Source organism: Rhipicephalus microplus, chromosome 8, assembly GCF_043290135.1.
Source record: "Rhipicephalus microplus isolate Deutch F79 chromosome 8, USDA_Rmic, whole genome shotgun sequence".
In the NCBI taxonomy this organism is placed as follows: domain Eukaryota; kingdom Metazoa; phylum Arthropoda; class Arachnida; order Ixodida; family Ixodidae; genus Rhipicephalus; species Rhipicephalus microplus.
The window spans coordinates 18782811-18798148 of NC_134707.1; the positions used below are offsets into that span (position 1 = coordinate 18782811).

The following is a 15338-nucleotide window of genomic DNA, read 5'->3' on the forward strand; positions in this document are numbered from 1 at the left end:
ACATCCCAAAACCACCATACGATTATGAGAGACGCCGTAGGGAAGTGCTACGGAAAATTCAACCACTCCGGCCTCCAGAATGTTTCGCCTCCGTCGAAAATGCAGCCGGGATTCGGTACCCGGCTGTAGCCACTAGACCACCGCGACAAGGCGTATGTGTTTCTTCTAGTCCACGTGTTTTTGACCTTTAAATCACCTTAAATTTGCATTGCGACACAGGGAGATGATTTAGACTCCAACCAAAAGTTTTGAAAAAACCCGATGTTTCGAAACCGACTTGGTTCCTTCCTCAGGGGTGACTGCGGAGACTACGTAGCAGCGGCGTCTTCAAAGCACTCGCGGGGTGGACACAGTGTGACAGTGTGTAACATAAGCATTTATTATACAGCAGGAGCATTAGTTTGCACTTCATACAGACATGGTAAAAACTACACATCTGGTTTCATTGACAAGGTTTTGAGGATTGCTTGGAACAACAGGCGTAGATAGAGACTGAATAGTGGCAGACCCTGCACATTCACAATCGCCAAGAAATATCTAGAGAAACCAGAGGCCACTATACGAAACATTTAGCTTTTTTATTTGAAACATTTAGCATTGTACTTTAGCTAAAATCACATAATTAAAAAGAAAGCACAGACATACAAGATAAAACATGCCTGTTGAGTCTCATTAGAAATAAAGAACACACATGGTTAAGGATAGAAGTCCTCCTATACAATCTTTCACTGTACAAGTCAAATGATTTCAAAAATTGAAGCAACTCGATTGCTTGATACTCCTGTGGTTGCTTCAAATAATAAATAGCTCAAGAAATAAACACAAACAGGCCTCCAGCTCTGCCTTGTACACAATTCAACCAGAACTTGCAAGTCGCGCAGACAAAGGAGAGTCAACAGACATACCATCAGGCGACTACTCTGATCTAGCCCGAAAGTCTGCGCAAGTCTGGTAGCATTGCTTTCCACTATCCAGTTACTTCTTGAGAAAGTTGTCAATCTCGTCAACCAATCGAACGATGTATTCGGGACCGGGCTCGACACGAGCGGTGATCCGGCGTAGCTTCTCGGTTCTGCAAATTTTTCACAGGGAAGCAACGCAGCGATTATTAGTAATCGGGATTTTACACCACAAAAACAACTATTTGATTACTGAGGCACGCCATGATGAATGGCTTCGGATTAATATCAACCACCAGAGGTTCTTTAAGGTGTACCGGCTGATCTAAAGGGTACGTAGGTGGCGTTAGCTGCCGCCCGATCTAAAGGGTACAGCCGCATCAATCCATCCATTCATCGTGACTTTCAAATTTTGATTAATGTCGTCCACACTCTCGTTGCTTTCATTCATCTTTGGCTCGCATTGCGTTGTTATTTGTCATATAATGGCTTCATTTAATGTTGTTCTGATTGCTAACGGCATTGGCTATCATATCGAAATAAAATAAACAGATACATTTAAAAAGTTTCTTTTTTCAAGGTTCAATGATCAAGATGTGGGTTCATTATGCGAGAGGGTTCATTACGCAAGTAAATACGGCAATTCATTGTAAACTGCGAAAATCACAAAGCAAATAAACCAATCACAATAATCTCAAATGAGGAATATAATGCCACGACAGGAGAAATGATGTTGTAAATTCATAAAACTAAAGAGCAAAATTATTTCTCTCGAATTAAGTTAATTTTTCACGATACTTACATCGCCACGCTTGCCGCCTTTAGCACAAAATGTAACGTCACATTTTTACGGAATCTAGTAGGGCCCTGTATTGTTCCCAACTAGTAGAAATTAAGTACAAGTTTCAAGAAATTTTACTGAGCCATTACAGTGGAACCTTTTATGGGGTATGGTAAGGAGAGTGATATATGTCAGTTTTAGCATAATATCTTAGAAGTGGCTGCAAGTATTCCCATGCAATTTTACGTGCTCACAAAAAAATGCCACTGGGTATCAAGTGACACCCTTTCTTTTTATGCCTAAGTTATCCTTCCTATGGCCCACTCCCAAATTTTAAAGGGCGTTTACCTATTCAATGTGCCTTTTCTCTGCAACTACTGAAAGGAACGTAACCATATTCAGATGTGTTGTCGTAGAGACTCAAAGGTTACATCTAAACTAAAAAAATATTACATTTTTCATTATGTATTTTGTAAAAAAATTAAAATACTGCTTGCACAACGCCCCAGGGACTGCGTGTTGTTGCATAATTTTTTTACAGTTTTTATAAACTCAGCATTTTTTCAAGTTCAGGTTGCTTCTAACTTGTGTAGCTCACGCATACAAAGTTTCATCGAAATCGATTCAATACTTTTTGAGAAAAGATACATTGAAGTTGAAAAATTCACAGAAAATGCAATTTGAGAAAAACAAAGTTTTTACGTGCGCATGCGCCTTACACCAGAGGGCGCACTTCTGGCATTTAAACCGCTTGGAGAGACCGCTCTGAATGATATGTGGGGTTTAACGTCCCAAAACCACCATATGATAATAAGAGACTTAGTTGGAGTGACCGCTCGACATCGGGTTTCCATAGGTTTGTTCCTCAGAATACAGTGGATTTTTTGGTGTCAAAATTGCAAATTCGATTTTTTGGGGGGGTTCACCCTACCATACCCCCTTAAAGAAGGCATGCTTCGGGCAGCAGTTCTTGCATCTTATATGAGGAGTTTCTCATAAGCAGGGTATCTCGTATGGATTTTTTTATCGAGCCATATTTTACAGTAGGCACATTGGAGTCTCATACCGATTTGCCTCTTATAAAAGGGTTCGACCGTATCACCAAATTATAACAAGAACACTGAAATGCATAACTTTCAAGTGCAGGGTTTCAAAGCAAAATTTAAAAATGAGGCAAATAGATGCTCTTCTGTTAACATACCTGTGGTGGTGAAATTAACGACAGAGCTCTCAGGGACGCACCTAATCCCCGTTTCACCTTGGTGCCCCTTTACACAATAGTTATGGTGCATAAAGGTGCATGTGGTCGACTATACCAACCAGAGATTTCACTCAACGGAGTCGAGCGTCTGAGATTGTGTGTTGATTTGCTTGGCAAGTGTTGCATTTTAGAAGCAGAATGCTGCTCCTAACAAGGCAGATCAACTGCGATATCGGGTGAATCGTATGTCACAAGAAAAAAATTATTTATTATTAGTAGGCTTGTGTGATAAGCAAATTTTGCGTTGCAAGCAAATAGTGATTTCGTTCGAATAACTTTGAATCGAATTCGAATGGTATGCATATCACATAAAAAAGGGGGCTTATTTTCCAGGACCCAACTACTTTTAAGAATTGAACCAAGCTTTGTGCGAATGCCATCCTTTTATGGTACGAAGGAAGAGGAAACAGCTTTGAACAGTAGCACGACTTTGCTTTCTAGAATGCAAGTGATAACCTCTACAATATACCGTGTTTTAAAATTTACTTATGACCCACATAAGGCAGAGTAACAAGCTTTTAAACTTAAATAATGATGAATCGATGTGAGGGTAATATGTTCACGTAAGCTTGAAGTGGGGCTTTGCGGCAGTGCAGATTTCTCCTTTGTGGGTGCTTTCACGGTTCAGCACCATTCCACTGTAGTGAAACCACCTTTGCAGGGGTTACATGCGGACTATTTATTTATTTATTTATTAGAATACCCTCAGGGCCCGTAGGGCATTACAGAGGGGGTGGGTACAACATATATAACACACAAGAAAAAAAGGCAAAATAAAGAAACAAGTATCAGATGCGCAAATCAGGAAGACTAATGTTTGTTCATTTCGAATGCTTCAAAATTTCCAATAATTTATATCCGAGCCGAAACAATTAGAGTGTCGTAATGTTCATTCGAATATTTGAAGCATTAAATATTCACACGAGCCTACACATCTTCAATTGAGACATCAAAATGCACAGCTGTGAAAGATTTATAAAAAAACCCAACCAAAAAATAAAATGTGCGAGTAGGGTCTCCCCTTTAGTGTAAAATGAATTAAGATAGCATGCATAACACATACACATGCACACACTCACATATGCACACTGCCAATAGCCATTATGGCGAGTGTCAGTCGACGTAATGGCCACAGGCGGCGCTGACCGACACTCCCATGCTTAATATATACCTTATAAAAGTGGACGGAGGAAACGCTGCCACCATAGCTCAGTGGTAGAGCATCAGACGCGTTATTCGAAGGCAAGTTAGCTATTTGTCCACTTTTATATCTTGACACTCACAATTTCTACTGATAACATCCCCTATACCATTCATATTGTGACTGTCTGTTAGTTTTCATTAAGATCGTGTCTTGCAAAGAAAACGAGCCCTTAAATTTACTTTTCTGGTATCTATTAGAGACATTCAGGATCATAGGTCTGCAGAAGTTGTAGAGTTCACTCGGACTCGCTCGTGAAATATATATCGAGCTTAGGACTCACTCAAACACGCACTTGCCAAATTTTTCAACCAGACCCGCTTCGACTCAAACTAATTATTAATTCACCCCGACTCACTCGCCGCTTGATCCGAAACTCGCCCCTAAATAATTCACACCTCCAATCAATAAATATTGAAACGGTGTATAATAGATACTGTTCTGGAATATGTGCGAGTAGACGAGAGTGAAAGAAAGAACCCAGGTAAGGGCTTTAATAATTCTGAAGATGAGCAAAGAAAAAAGGAACTCGGACTCATTCAAGAAAAATATCTTGCGTGTTGCATTCACTCTGGCTCAGGCTCACCTGAAATTTCCCAAGCTGGACTCAATCAGGCTCTAACTCACAAACATTTTCTTCGACTGAACTCACTTGGACTCAAAATCACCAAAACATTACTCGACTGGACTCTCGGACCTGGACTCTATCCGAGTAAGAGCGAGTCGACTAATGAGCAAGTCCGTCGACCTATGTTCAGAACAGTCACCTTCAGAATCTGGACTCATTCTTAAGATAGCAATGCCTGGGCATTCAACTTCCTTGACAGGTCAGACAACGCGTTTAACGAGAACAAGGAGTCAGTTCAGCAACTAGTTTAGCTAATATTTCTTGTAGAATGCACACAAGTCGGTGGCACATTTACTTCATGTAAGGTACAGTATAACCTCGTTACAACGAATCTACTTACAACAGACATTCGGATACTGCATACTAATTGACGACATTATGTTTATCTCCCTATCTGTACCATTGATCGAGATTCGTTTAGAACAGATCCAGGTACGATAATCATTCAAATATAATTGACCGAAATAAGAGGCCAGAAAGATAGCCTGCACTCCTCTACAGCGGACTTCACATCGCTTGACTCCAAAAAGGAGCAGTGCGCCTGCTGTGTCAACACAGGTGGCAGCCATTTTGAGACGACCGTGCTTGGCTAGGATCAATCTGGCTAATGGGGCTTGCTGCGACCGATGGTAAATGCATCGTATGAAAATCGATGCGATCTTTAAAAGTTACACCGATTTTTACATTGAATGTAATCTTTAAAGATTACATTGTTAAAATAAAAAAAACAGTTGGCTATAAAAAGACAGTTGACTCAAAGAAAAAAAACAGCATTAAAGCAATGCTTCCTTAGCACTTGAATAAAACTTTTTCCAAAGTAGAAAAAAGTAAATGGAAAGCACCCACTCGATAGCAGCCCTTCTCAGAATAGAAGTTACGGTATGTTCAGCATAGCACTGACAATCGCTGCTTTGTTCGGCTGGAGCTGTTACGACATTTTGTTTGTCCTCGTGTATCATGCGCATTGGTTCGTTGCGGATGTGATCACGGTGTGATGGAGCCGAACGCATCGGCCAATGCCGCGCATCGTACGCAACTGCCAGCAACGATGCCGACATCCCTCAAAGACAAGCTTGGTATTCTAGAGCAAGTTGAGAACGGAAAAAAAAAAAAGCAGGTGGACGTCGCCGTGGCATACGCAAGGTCAATCTAAATAGGTCACGACAGTCCGAACGAAAAGAGGTCCGAAACCTATTGCGACAGACATGAACAACCACATGACGCTTGAAGTGCGACTAGGTGAGGAGGGGACCAATAACAACAAAAAATAAACGTTTATTTTTAATAGTAGTAATCTTATTTGTTACTGAAAGTTAATTTCAATAAAAATTTAGTCTTTGGTAAGTGGTTGAGCATCCAACTTTTTTCGTTTGGTTTTAGAAGAAGCAGGCACATGCAGGCCATCTGGTAACATGGGCGAACGACTTTGGGGGCATATACAGGCAATATGCTATCAGAGCTTGTGTTTAGTTCGGCGTGTTCTTTGTTTTGGCGCATCATCAGGTCAGCGAGGCATTGCTGACTTTGGTGGTGGTTTCGTGCGTACCTTCAGCAGCTTACTTATTTTCCATGTGCTGTTTACTGGTGTGACATTTCAGAGCTCAACTAGCTCACAGAATGCGTAGATAGCCACTCTTGTGACTACCGATTGCTTCCGCTGGCGCACGGCCGGGATGCCCTTGCCTTGGTGACGTGACAGGCTAAGCAATGAGACCCTGTACTCCACGGCTGCCAAAGTTATATTTTCAAAGCTGCTGTCTCACTGCAGACGTTTTAAAAGATTGGGCAACGCGAGTTTTCAAACTATCATGCTATTGTGCTCGTGAACAATTGTCTCACAATTGCTTCGGCGAAGCTTTGTGTGCACAACGCAAGTATGTCATTTGGCCAATAAAACAACCTTGCTTCCTCAATCTTTCGTTTTTTTGTTTCTTTTCTCTCGCGCATGCAATTAGCAAGGCACAAGGCACAATAAAATCGCATAATAATATAGGCACGTAACAAGTCAGCAATAAAATAAAGAATTCTGATTTCGCGCCATGTAGAGCAAACGCGCAACGTCACTACCGCTTCCAGTTGTGACGTCATATTTGGTTTTTATTTATCTATTATAATTATTATTATTATTACTGTTATTATTCGCTGTTAGTTGTCTCCTCCTCACGTAGATGGCGATGGTGGCAACGAGCTGCCGACTACAGGATCCACGGGCTTCTATGGATGTTACGCTACCACTTTACATACAGTGAAAGCTCGTTAATTCGAACTTCAATAATTCGAATTTACGGATAATTCGAACCGTTAGTTGTGGTCCGGCCAAGCTCCATACAAGCCTATGAATAAAAAAGCCCGTTCATTCAAACACGAGTAGGTTCCGCCGTGCATAATTTTAACTACGCGCCACTGCGCCGTAGGCTTTTCTAGTCACTCGATAGGGCGGCTGCCGAGTTAGGAGGTGGCGTTGACAGGGAGCGGAGAGAAAAACGGAGAAACTGCCACGAAGGCCAGAGTGCAGGAAACAGCGCCACTTTCTTTCCACTCCCCTCTCCCCACAATCTTTCTCTCTCAGCGGCTGCCTGCTCTCCGTTCTACGTAACCTCCAAGATTTGCTTTTTTTTTTAGCGCCAATCTCCGAGCCTTTGAAAATTCTGCGTAGTTGTCACAGTTAGACGACAGATGGCATGACCAACACACAGCAAATCAGGTGCGTCGTAGCTTCGCCCAGCCTTTTCTGCAGTCTCTGCCTCGGGCGTGCGTCGTACACCTCGGTTGTTGGTGCTGGGAGTAGCTTCGGACTGTCGCTATTCTTTGTGTTGGTGTTAGGCCTCGGCTAACGTTTGTTGCGGTAGCGCTGGTAGTAGCTTCCCATCTGTCGCGATTCTGCTGCTCCGACTTGATGGCGTGTGCCCGCGGCAAATACCGTGCCAAAACACTTCCTTCCAGCAAACACGACAGCGGTACTGCAGCCCATGGACCAGGGTATAATTAGAAATTTAAAATCATTTCATCGGCGTCACATGTTGGAACAAATTATTTTGTGCAATAACTACCAAGTGACGCTTCTAAGTGCACTACACATACTTGTGCGTGCTTGGGAGCAAGTGACAGCGCTTACGATAGCAAATTGCTTTCGCCACTGTGGCTTCAGCACCAAAGCTCTACAAGCTGGCGAGCTAGCAGTGCTCGAACACGGCGTCACCGCCCCCATGGCGGACGTTTTGAAAGACGTCTGCTTTGCGGACTACGTCGATGTGAACTCAAGTGCAGTGGTGTGTGGTGCACTCACGGATGGCAACATAATATGTCAGGTGAAAAGTGCAGAACCGGTCGCTGCGAGTGACGATGAGGAGAAGGACGAAGCACTAGTGCGGCCCTCTGCTGCGGAAGTCACGGCCGGATTGAATGCCGCCGGTCTTTTTTTAAGTTTTGAAGAAGGCGGAGAAGAGGCCTTCTGCAAAATTCGCCCGTTAGAGCAAAAAGTGCTGGCTGTCGCCTTCAAGGAAAAAAGGCCGACCGTGATCAGATTTTTTCAAAAAATAAATTGTTATGCCCTACTCGCGGTGTACTATTGTTCTTCACTTTCGTTAGATCGAACTTTCGTTAATTTGAACTGAAGCAGCTTTCCCTTGTGGTTCGAATTAACGAGCTTTTACTGTATACCCTGGCATACGGATTGTCAAAGAAAGGATTAGGTGACTTACAACCCAAGAGGTTTCGGCTCCACGAAGCTTTATATCTCGACGTTGAAGACTCCCTGCTGGTGTGGCTTTGAGATGCCAGTCCGCAGAATATCCCCGTGGACGGATTGCTGCTACAAAAATGTGTGAAGCAACTTGCGTTCGCTCCTAATCCAGGAAAGTGGTTGGCTCAACAGAACAGAAGGTTGGCTCAACAGATTTAAATAGATGCACGAAATCGCCTTTAAGTATCTTTGGAGAGAGTCCGCCTGCGTCGACGCCACTGTTGTTGCCGACTGGAAAGCCCATGTTCTTCTCGTTCACCTCGAAAGCTATGCATTGCGGAATGTGTCAATGCCAATGAGAGCAGTTTGCTTTATAAGTTGCAGCCAGGATAGACTGTTTTGCCAAAGACGCGTGCCATGGCGGTCCAAGGAGCGCGTTAGCGTTCTCTTTTGCTTCAATATTAATGGGAGCGGGAAAACCAAGCTCTTGGTTATAGGCAAGTCGAAAAGACAGCGATGCATGCGCAATATGCACGTTCCCGTGAACTGGGATTCGAACAGAAGCACCTGGATGACCAATAATACTTGCAACCGAGGATTGCCAGATTTTGACAGCAAGATGCGCCAACGAAACAGGAATATGTTACTTTTCCTTGACAATTGCTCGAGCGACATGCACCTTCCCCTGCTTCATGCTACAAAGGTGGCATATTCCCACCTATCACAACAATAAAGATGCAGCCTAGATCAAGGCATTGTGCACTCAGTGAAGTCAAGGTACAGCTCACGCCTCGCTGAGCGTTTACTTTTTCGACAAGCAGCAAAAGCGAGGCTTGATCAGACCTCAGATTTGCTGTGTAGGTACTTTCAACTGAGTGGGCGCAGATTCAGCCACCAGTAATGAAAAACTGCTTTAGAAAAGGCATTTTTATTTGTTGGTGAGTGACTGTACAGACCCCCTTGCCATTGGAACACCAACCAGATCTCAGTGTCTAACCCCGTATTCACAAACGCTCCTAAACTCGACCTGACAGAGTTGCGCACTGCGCCGCTGCTCGGCTAAAAATGACGCTGTGCTACTCAACAATAGCAGCAAATTATCACTGATATGCAGCGACTTTCCCTAGCTAGAGATGGCGCTCCCATCAGCTTTCTCAAGTGAAAGTGGAGTATTGAGTGAAGGGGCGTTCTAGAATACAGGGGTAAGTCAGGTGTCGAGGAGGCCTTCGGGAGCCATGCGTAACTGTGGACGACTGTATGTTAAGAGCAGCTGACAGGTGGGGAAATTGTTGCCGAAATTCACGGTGTGCAGAATGCAGAGCAGCTGGATGAAGACAAAATTGAAGAAGGCATTTCAAACTGTAACTGAGAAAGTGGCAACTTTTCAGGCCCTGGACTACATTCAAGGGCTGAAAAACTTTTGAGCAACAGGCCACAGGTGCAGATGATGTGAACAAACTTCTGACAAAGGAGACACATACAATCATTACACGATTGTAAGTAGACCCATTTTTTCAAATTTGACAAACCATTCATAGAAGGTAGATTTAAAATCAAACCAAACCGTGTACCACTACTAACGGCGAAATAAAACGAGAAATCAGGGGCGCTTCACCGCGATTACAACTTTGCACCTATGTTTTCATGGTTACGGCAAAAGCATAGCATATTAATTTACCATATTGCATACATTTTGAGGTCAATAAAGGTGATGCTGACTTTAAAAGAAGTTGACCACCATACTTGGAGCAATAACCCCACCACCATTGCATCCAGAAGTGTGCTGAACAACGCCACAACGTGATATAATCGCCACTCGCCAAATGGGGGGTATTGGTAGTCGACAGAAGAGCCAGAAAACAACTTCTCTTTGTAATGGCACTTTTTAAGCAGCCGCGTTCCCCTCTGTTTCTGTCACTTGTGCTGTGTTTCACAGAATCGTCGCAAATATAACCACTGTATATCGTCAGAAAACCGTGAACTCCAGTGGGTGCATGAGGAAGGCTTCCCTGGCTACTGTGTGCGACTGTACCACGCGATGTCGTGGTGCAGCCATTCATGAAGTGTGAACTCACAATTGATGACGACATGCTGTTTGACCGCAGCAGCTGTGGCAGCAGCAGCACCAGTGAGGACCACTCCAGCGACGATGAGTAGTGTTTATGAATAAATTTCGTTCGTGTGAACTGTGCTCGCATTTTTGTCTACATTCGAATAGACTTACAATCACGTAAATACGGTATAGTGTCTAAACCTGTCTGCCACACAGTGCAGGCAAAGCTGATAAGCGTTTTTCAAAAGATCTATGAATAAATACGTTAGTCAACGGTGTTGTGTTTGCAACTTGCAATCCTCTTCGATTACAACAGCCTCACATACATACTAGTCTGTTGTAACAGTCACTTACATAATAGTCTGTTGTAACAGTACATGGATTTAACATACTTCCTTTACAATAGACCAAAATCCTCTTCCCTATGAAGGTCTGTTGTAACGAGGTTATACTGTATAAGTAAACTAAAACTAGACTTGCAGTCATACAAACACCTTATTTAATGCACCGAGTTTTGAACTAATGATCGTAACACTACACGTCGCAGGTATTTTGTAATGTGCGTGGAACTACAGTCAAACTCTGCTATTGCAGCAACCAACAGGCTTGGGCTAGCAGGGCCCGCATAAAAAGAAGCTTGCACCACTTACGTGATGACGCTGTACTCGTCCGAGTAAGGACGCATCGATGGCACAATCACTGCATTCGGGTACACGTCAACGTCGATTGGGAGGTCAAGGTGGAACCAGATTAAGCGACTTGGGGCAACGATCTGGTACGAAAGCCTGCGATTTAAAAGAAATACCTTTATTATCTTTGTGGAAATCTTAGCATTAACACATGACGAATGCCACCAGCTAAAAAAGCGCTACCGATGACTTTCACGCAAGCAGTATTGGCCAGCAACGAGCTGCCAACGACAGAATATTACCAAAAACCAGTGAAATTTTTTAGGAAACTTCAGACCAATAGCAACCACAGATAACCATCAGATTGGCTACGCCCACTGCAAGGTTAAATAACAAAGCAGGCTACAAGATGCACTTCCATTGTTTATATGAGCAATCGATGTCATCATACAGGATCAGCATGACTGCTTTCTAACAGCAGGCTAGCCAAGGCAAGTACAAGACGTACACAGGCAGCTCACGGCACAGGAAGTGCCGTGAGCTGCTCCTGCATGTACTCGACACCAAAATACAACGGATCATCTTTGATGCATTACACGTTTTTTAGCCTAATACGTCTGTTCCTTCCCAACAAACGTATCTTGAAAATAATGTTTAATAATAACGTTTAATAATAATAATAATGTTTAATAATAACGGATTATGATATTTTCCTTCTTTGAATATCTTTGGTTAATACAATTCTTGCAGAGTATACTTCATGTTCTAGGTCCCACCAAAAAACTTTTCAAGACTCGACTGTATAAGCATGCCTGAAGATAACCTGGATGCAACGAGCCTGTGACAACAGAACAGCTGCTTCCCCAGTGGAGCCGCAGCCAATACTCACACTGGATGCCGGAAGGTGTGGCGATGGTCCGACGCAATGATGGCAATGTCCCGAGAAAGCGGACGGTAGCGCACTATGAACCTTCCCAGCTCTTCCAGCAGCTGTAAAAACGAAATAGCAAGCAGGGTTCCAATGAGAACACAGCAGGTAGACAGGAGGTATTTAGGGTATGTGGCAACCATAGAGATTCCTAAAAAATGGACACTAAAGTGATAACAATTTACGTCAGAGTAAAAGCTCAATGCATGACAAAATTTTACACGACAATATTACCAACAGCAGTGCCCTACTTACCGAGAAATTAAGGTAAATGCACGAGAATACATGCGCTGCTGTAAAACATTCTCAAAATGATACCGATCACGTCAGCCGAACCACCCACAATTAATCACTAATAATCTATTTAGCAGCACTAAATAGGGAATCTTCCGTGCATCGCAAGACGCAATAAAATTCTGCTTGTTCGTTTGTGTTAGATTCATGGAAAAAAGAACCACCAGACGCTACACAGCAAAATCGCGCGAGTGGTTCAAAAATTCAATTTTCATGTGGTCACACTGGACAGGTTGATCCACCTAGACACTGGACAGGTTGATCCATCTGCCATCTCGGAGCCAGTGACAGGAAATTGATCAATGGCCTTTGTTACTGCTGTGTCTCCCGGTGCTTTCATTCATTCCGTCTGCTAGTGTCGTCGACCGCGCAGTAAAGCTGGACAACGTTGTGCACGGCAACAGTCGCGCGAGTCTGACTGCTTTTTGAGGAAAGTAATTTGAAGTGCACTAACCCAACTCGGGCCACTAAAACGCGATTTTATTTCAAAATACGCCCTTCCTTGGCACAAAAGTAACACTACGAGGCTTCTGGACCACTGTTTATACAATCAACGTCGACCTTATAGTTGCCTTTAGTGTCCCTTTAAGTAGAGGAGACTCAGTGCTCCGATCATTAGCCACCACGGGAATGATGGGTAGTAGACAAATTTGCCAAATCTGTGCTTGCGGGCTTCAAACATATTTAGGGCTTTGTTTATTGCTGCGTTTTGGTTTCGTTTCGAAAAAAAAAAAAAACAGACCATTGGGAACTTCGTGACGAGATTTGAATTGGCGTGCCTAAACGGTTTAGACGGTGAAGTGAAAGTGCTGAACATTTTCTAATTGTCTCGTGACAAAGCTGCTTCAAGCCACGCGAAGCCAAACGGAGCTGAAAGTACGAAGATTAGACAAATTTGTGTACTACCGATCATGACCATGCTGGATGAAGCGCCATGCATTGCAACGCCCATAGAAACTAATTCCGAGTACCCGATAGTGTATCTATAGAAAACAACACTGGAAGCCTTTTCAGTTCACATTTTTTGTAATGCATTATGGCGTTTCACATCGTAAGAATACAGACATTAAACATAGTTGTGGGTGATGCCAGAGACCACCTGTCTACAAAATTGTCCTTACCTCAATAGTGTCTTCAAAGGGACCGGGCAACAGTTTTCGAACTTACAAAATAATAAGCTTATCTGAAATTGTTTCTTCAAAGGGACCCTGCAACTCTTCTTGGACACACTCAATTCGCTGCTGATCAGCAGTCGAGGCTTTCATGAATGTGCAAGGCAAATATAGCACTGCACAGAGCACTTTCATTTGACGGACAGCCAACAATGGCAGATTTCGTGATCATGAACACATCCCAGTAAAGTCTACAGCGGTAGTGTCAACTTCAGTATACATTATATGTAAATTTCTCACTTGGCAAACACCTATGTCAGCACTCTAAGTACTCAAACCCCATGATAACAAAGTAACATCTTACACGGAAATACTAGTTCGTTATACACGAAAATTTGCTATAAAGGCATATTCCCAATACTATTGCAAGACTATTCATTTACTTCGTTATAACCTATATTTCGTTACTTCCCATCTCAATGAATTAGTTCCTTGTTTCGCTTGTTCAGAAGAGGTGATGCACGGCTTAGGAATGTCCACGCTATTTTGAATGCTGTGGACCTCAGTGGGTCGCTTGCCTTGCACTGAACGCACTACCACAGTACGGAACGATTCATACAGTCAGGTCCAAATCCACAGGCATGCTGGTCAGTGCACGCTCTTTCTGTAACATGCCTTGCAAGCTAGATGTCTACGCAGACATGGCTAGGTGCTTAGCCAATTGAAACTGCTTCAAAAAGTGCCATCACTACCACCTGTCGGTCGGCCTGACGCAGTATGACATCGGTGAACACGAAGTACATGCACAGCACGGTCATAATTCAGAACAGACGCAGCGTGGTAGCACCAGATGTGCTTGTATGCTGCGCAATTATTACCGCAAGCACGACTGGGTGCCACGGCAGTGGTCTCGAGACTACTCACTATCATGCCGGTACTGTAGTTTCTTTTTTAAAACTGCGTTGAGTTGGTTCACAGAGATTTATGGTTGCGAATGAAAGATCGAGAAGACTAATCAGAAATAGGGAGTCTTCAGGGCAAATCAACAGTCTGCAGGTATGCGAGTGGGAGAAAAATGCGTATGTGGTTTCCTATGTTACCCGCGCATCAGACAGACAGTCTGGTGAAGGCAAGTGACTCGGCTCGGTGAGCAATGTAGAACCAGAATTGCACAAATCTGCTGGGTAACAGATGAACCAGCGAAGACGAGCTGCGATGGCGTAGCAGGTGCAACAGCTTTTATTTGACCCATATTTTATGGCAATGCACCTGATTTTACGACTGGTTTATGCATGAAGGCACATTGAAGACGACTTCGGCAACGTGGGAAACTGTGGTTGCATAATCTCGGGTTGAACAAAATTGTTTTTCTTGCGCTATTGGAATAACGGGGCAGTATGGAGGGGCGAGTAACAGTCACGGCATTTTCTGCTTAAAAATATTTCTGCGCATAAAAGTTCAAATTTAAATTTAACAAGGTTCCTACATAACGAAGGCAAATTGTGACTTGTATCAAAGCTCAGCTATCTGTCTAAACACATTTTGTAGCTACATAAGTGTCCCTTTAAGTACACTGAAACTTTTATCAAACAAACTCAGTAAATTACTGAATATAACAAAGTTAGTGACCAATAGCTTTGCCACAGATACAGTGTCAATCATTTATAACGAATTTTCAGATTTGACAAAGTATTTTCATGGCAGAGGAGAGTTTGTTGCGAGATTTGAGTACCACACACTGCTGTGTCCGGAACCTGATTTCATCAGTAAGCAATTAAAATTGTACTTTTGAAATTGTAACTTTTTTGTAGCAAGGACTTAATTTTTTTGAACATGGCAGTTTACTTGATATTTTGTTCATAATGCCACA

General features: G+C 43.1%; 1 protein-coding gene across 1 annotated transcript in view; it reads right to left on the minus strand.

Annotated features, from left to right (window-relative positions):
* Positions 1-355: 355 nt before the first annotated feature.
* The window catches only part of LOC119164208 (uncharacterized), a 63343-nt gene continuing 48360 nt past the window's right edge, over positions 356-15338 (minus strand). The window contains exons 12-14 of the mRNA XM_037416346.2: positions 12024-12124; positions 11156-11290; positions 356-1072 (exon numbers count right to left, since the gene is read on the minus strand). Coding sequence (XP_037272243.2) covers positions 976-1072; positions 11156-11290; positions 12024-12124 — 333 coding nt within the window. The 3' untranslated portion in view covers positions 356-975. The remainder of the gene's footprint in view (positions 1073-11155; positions 11291-12023; positions 12125-15338) is intronic.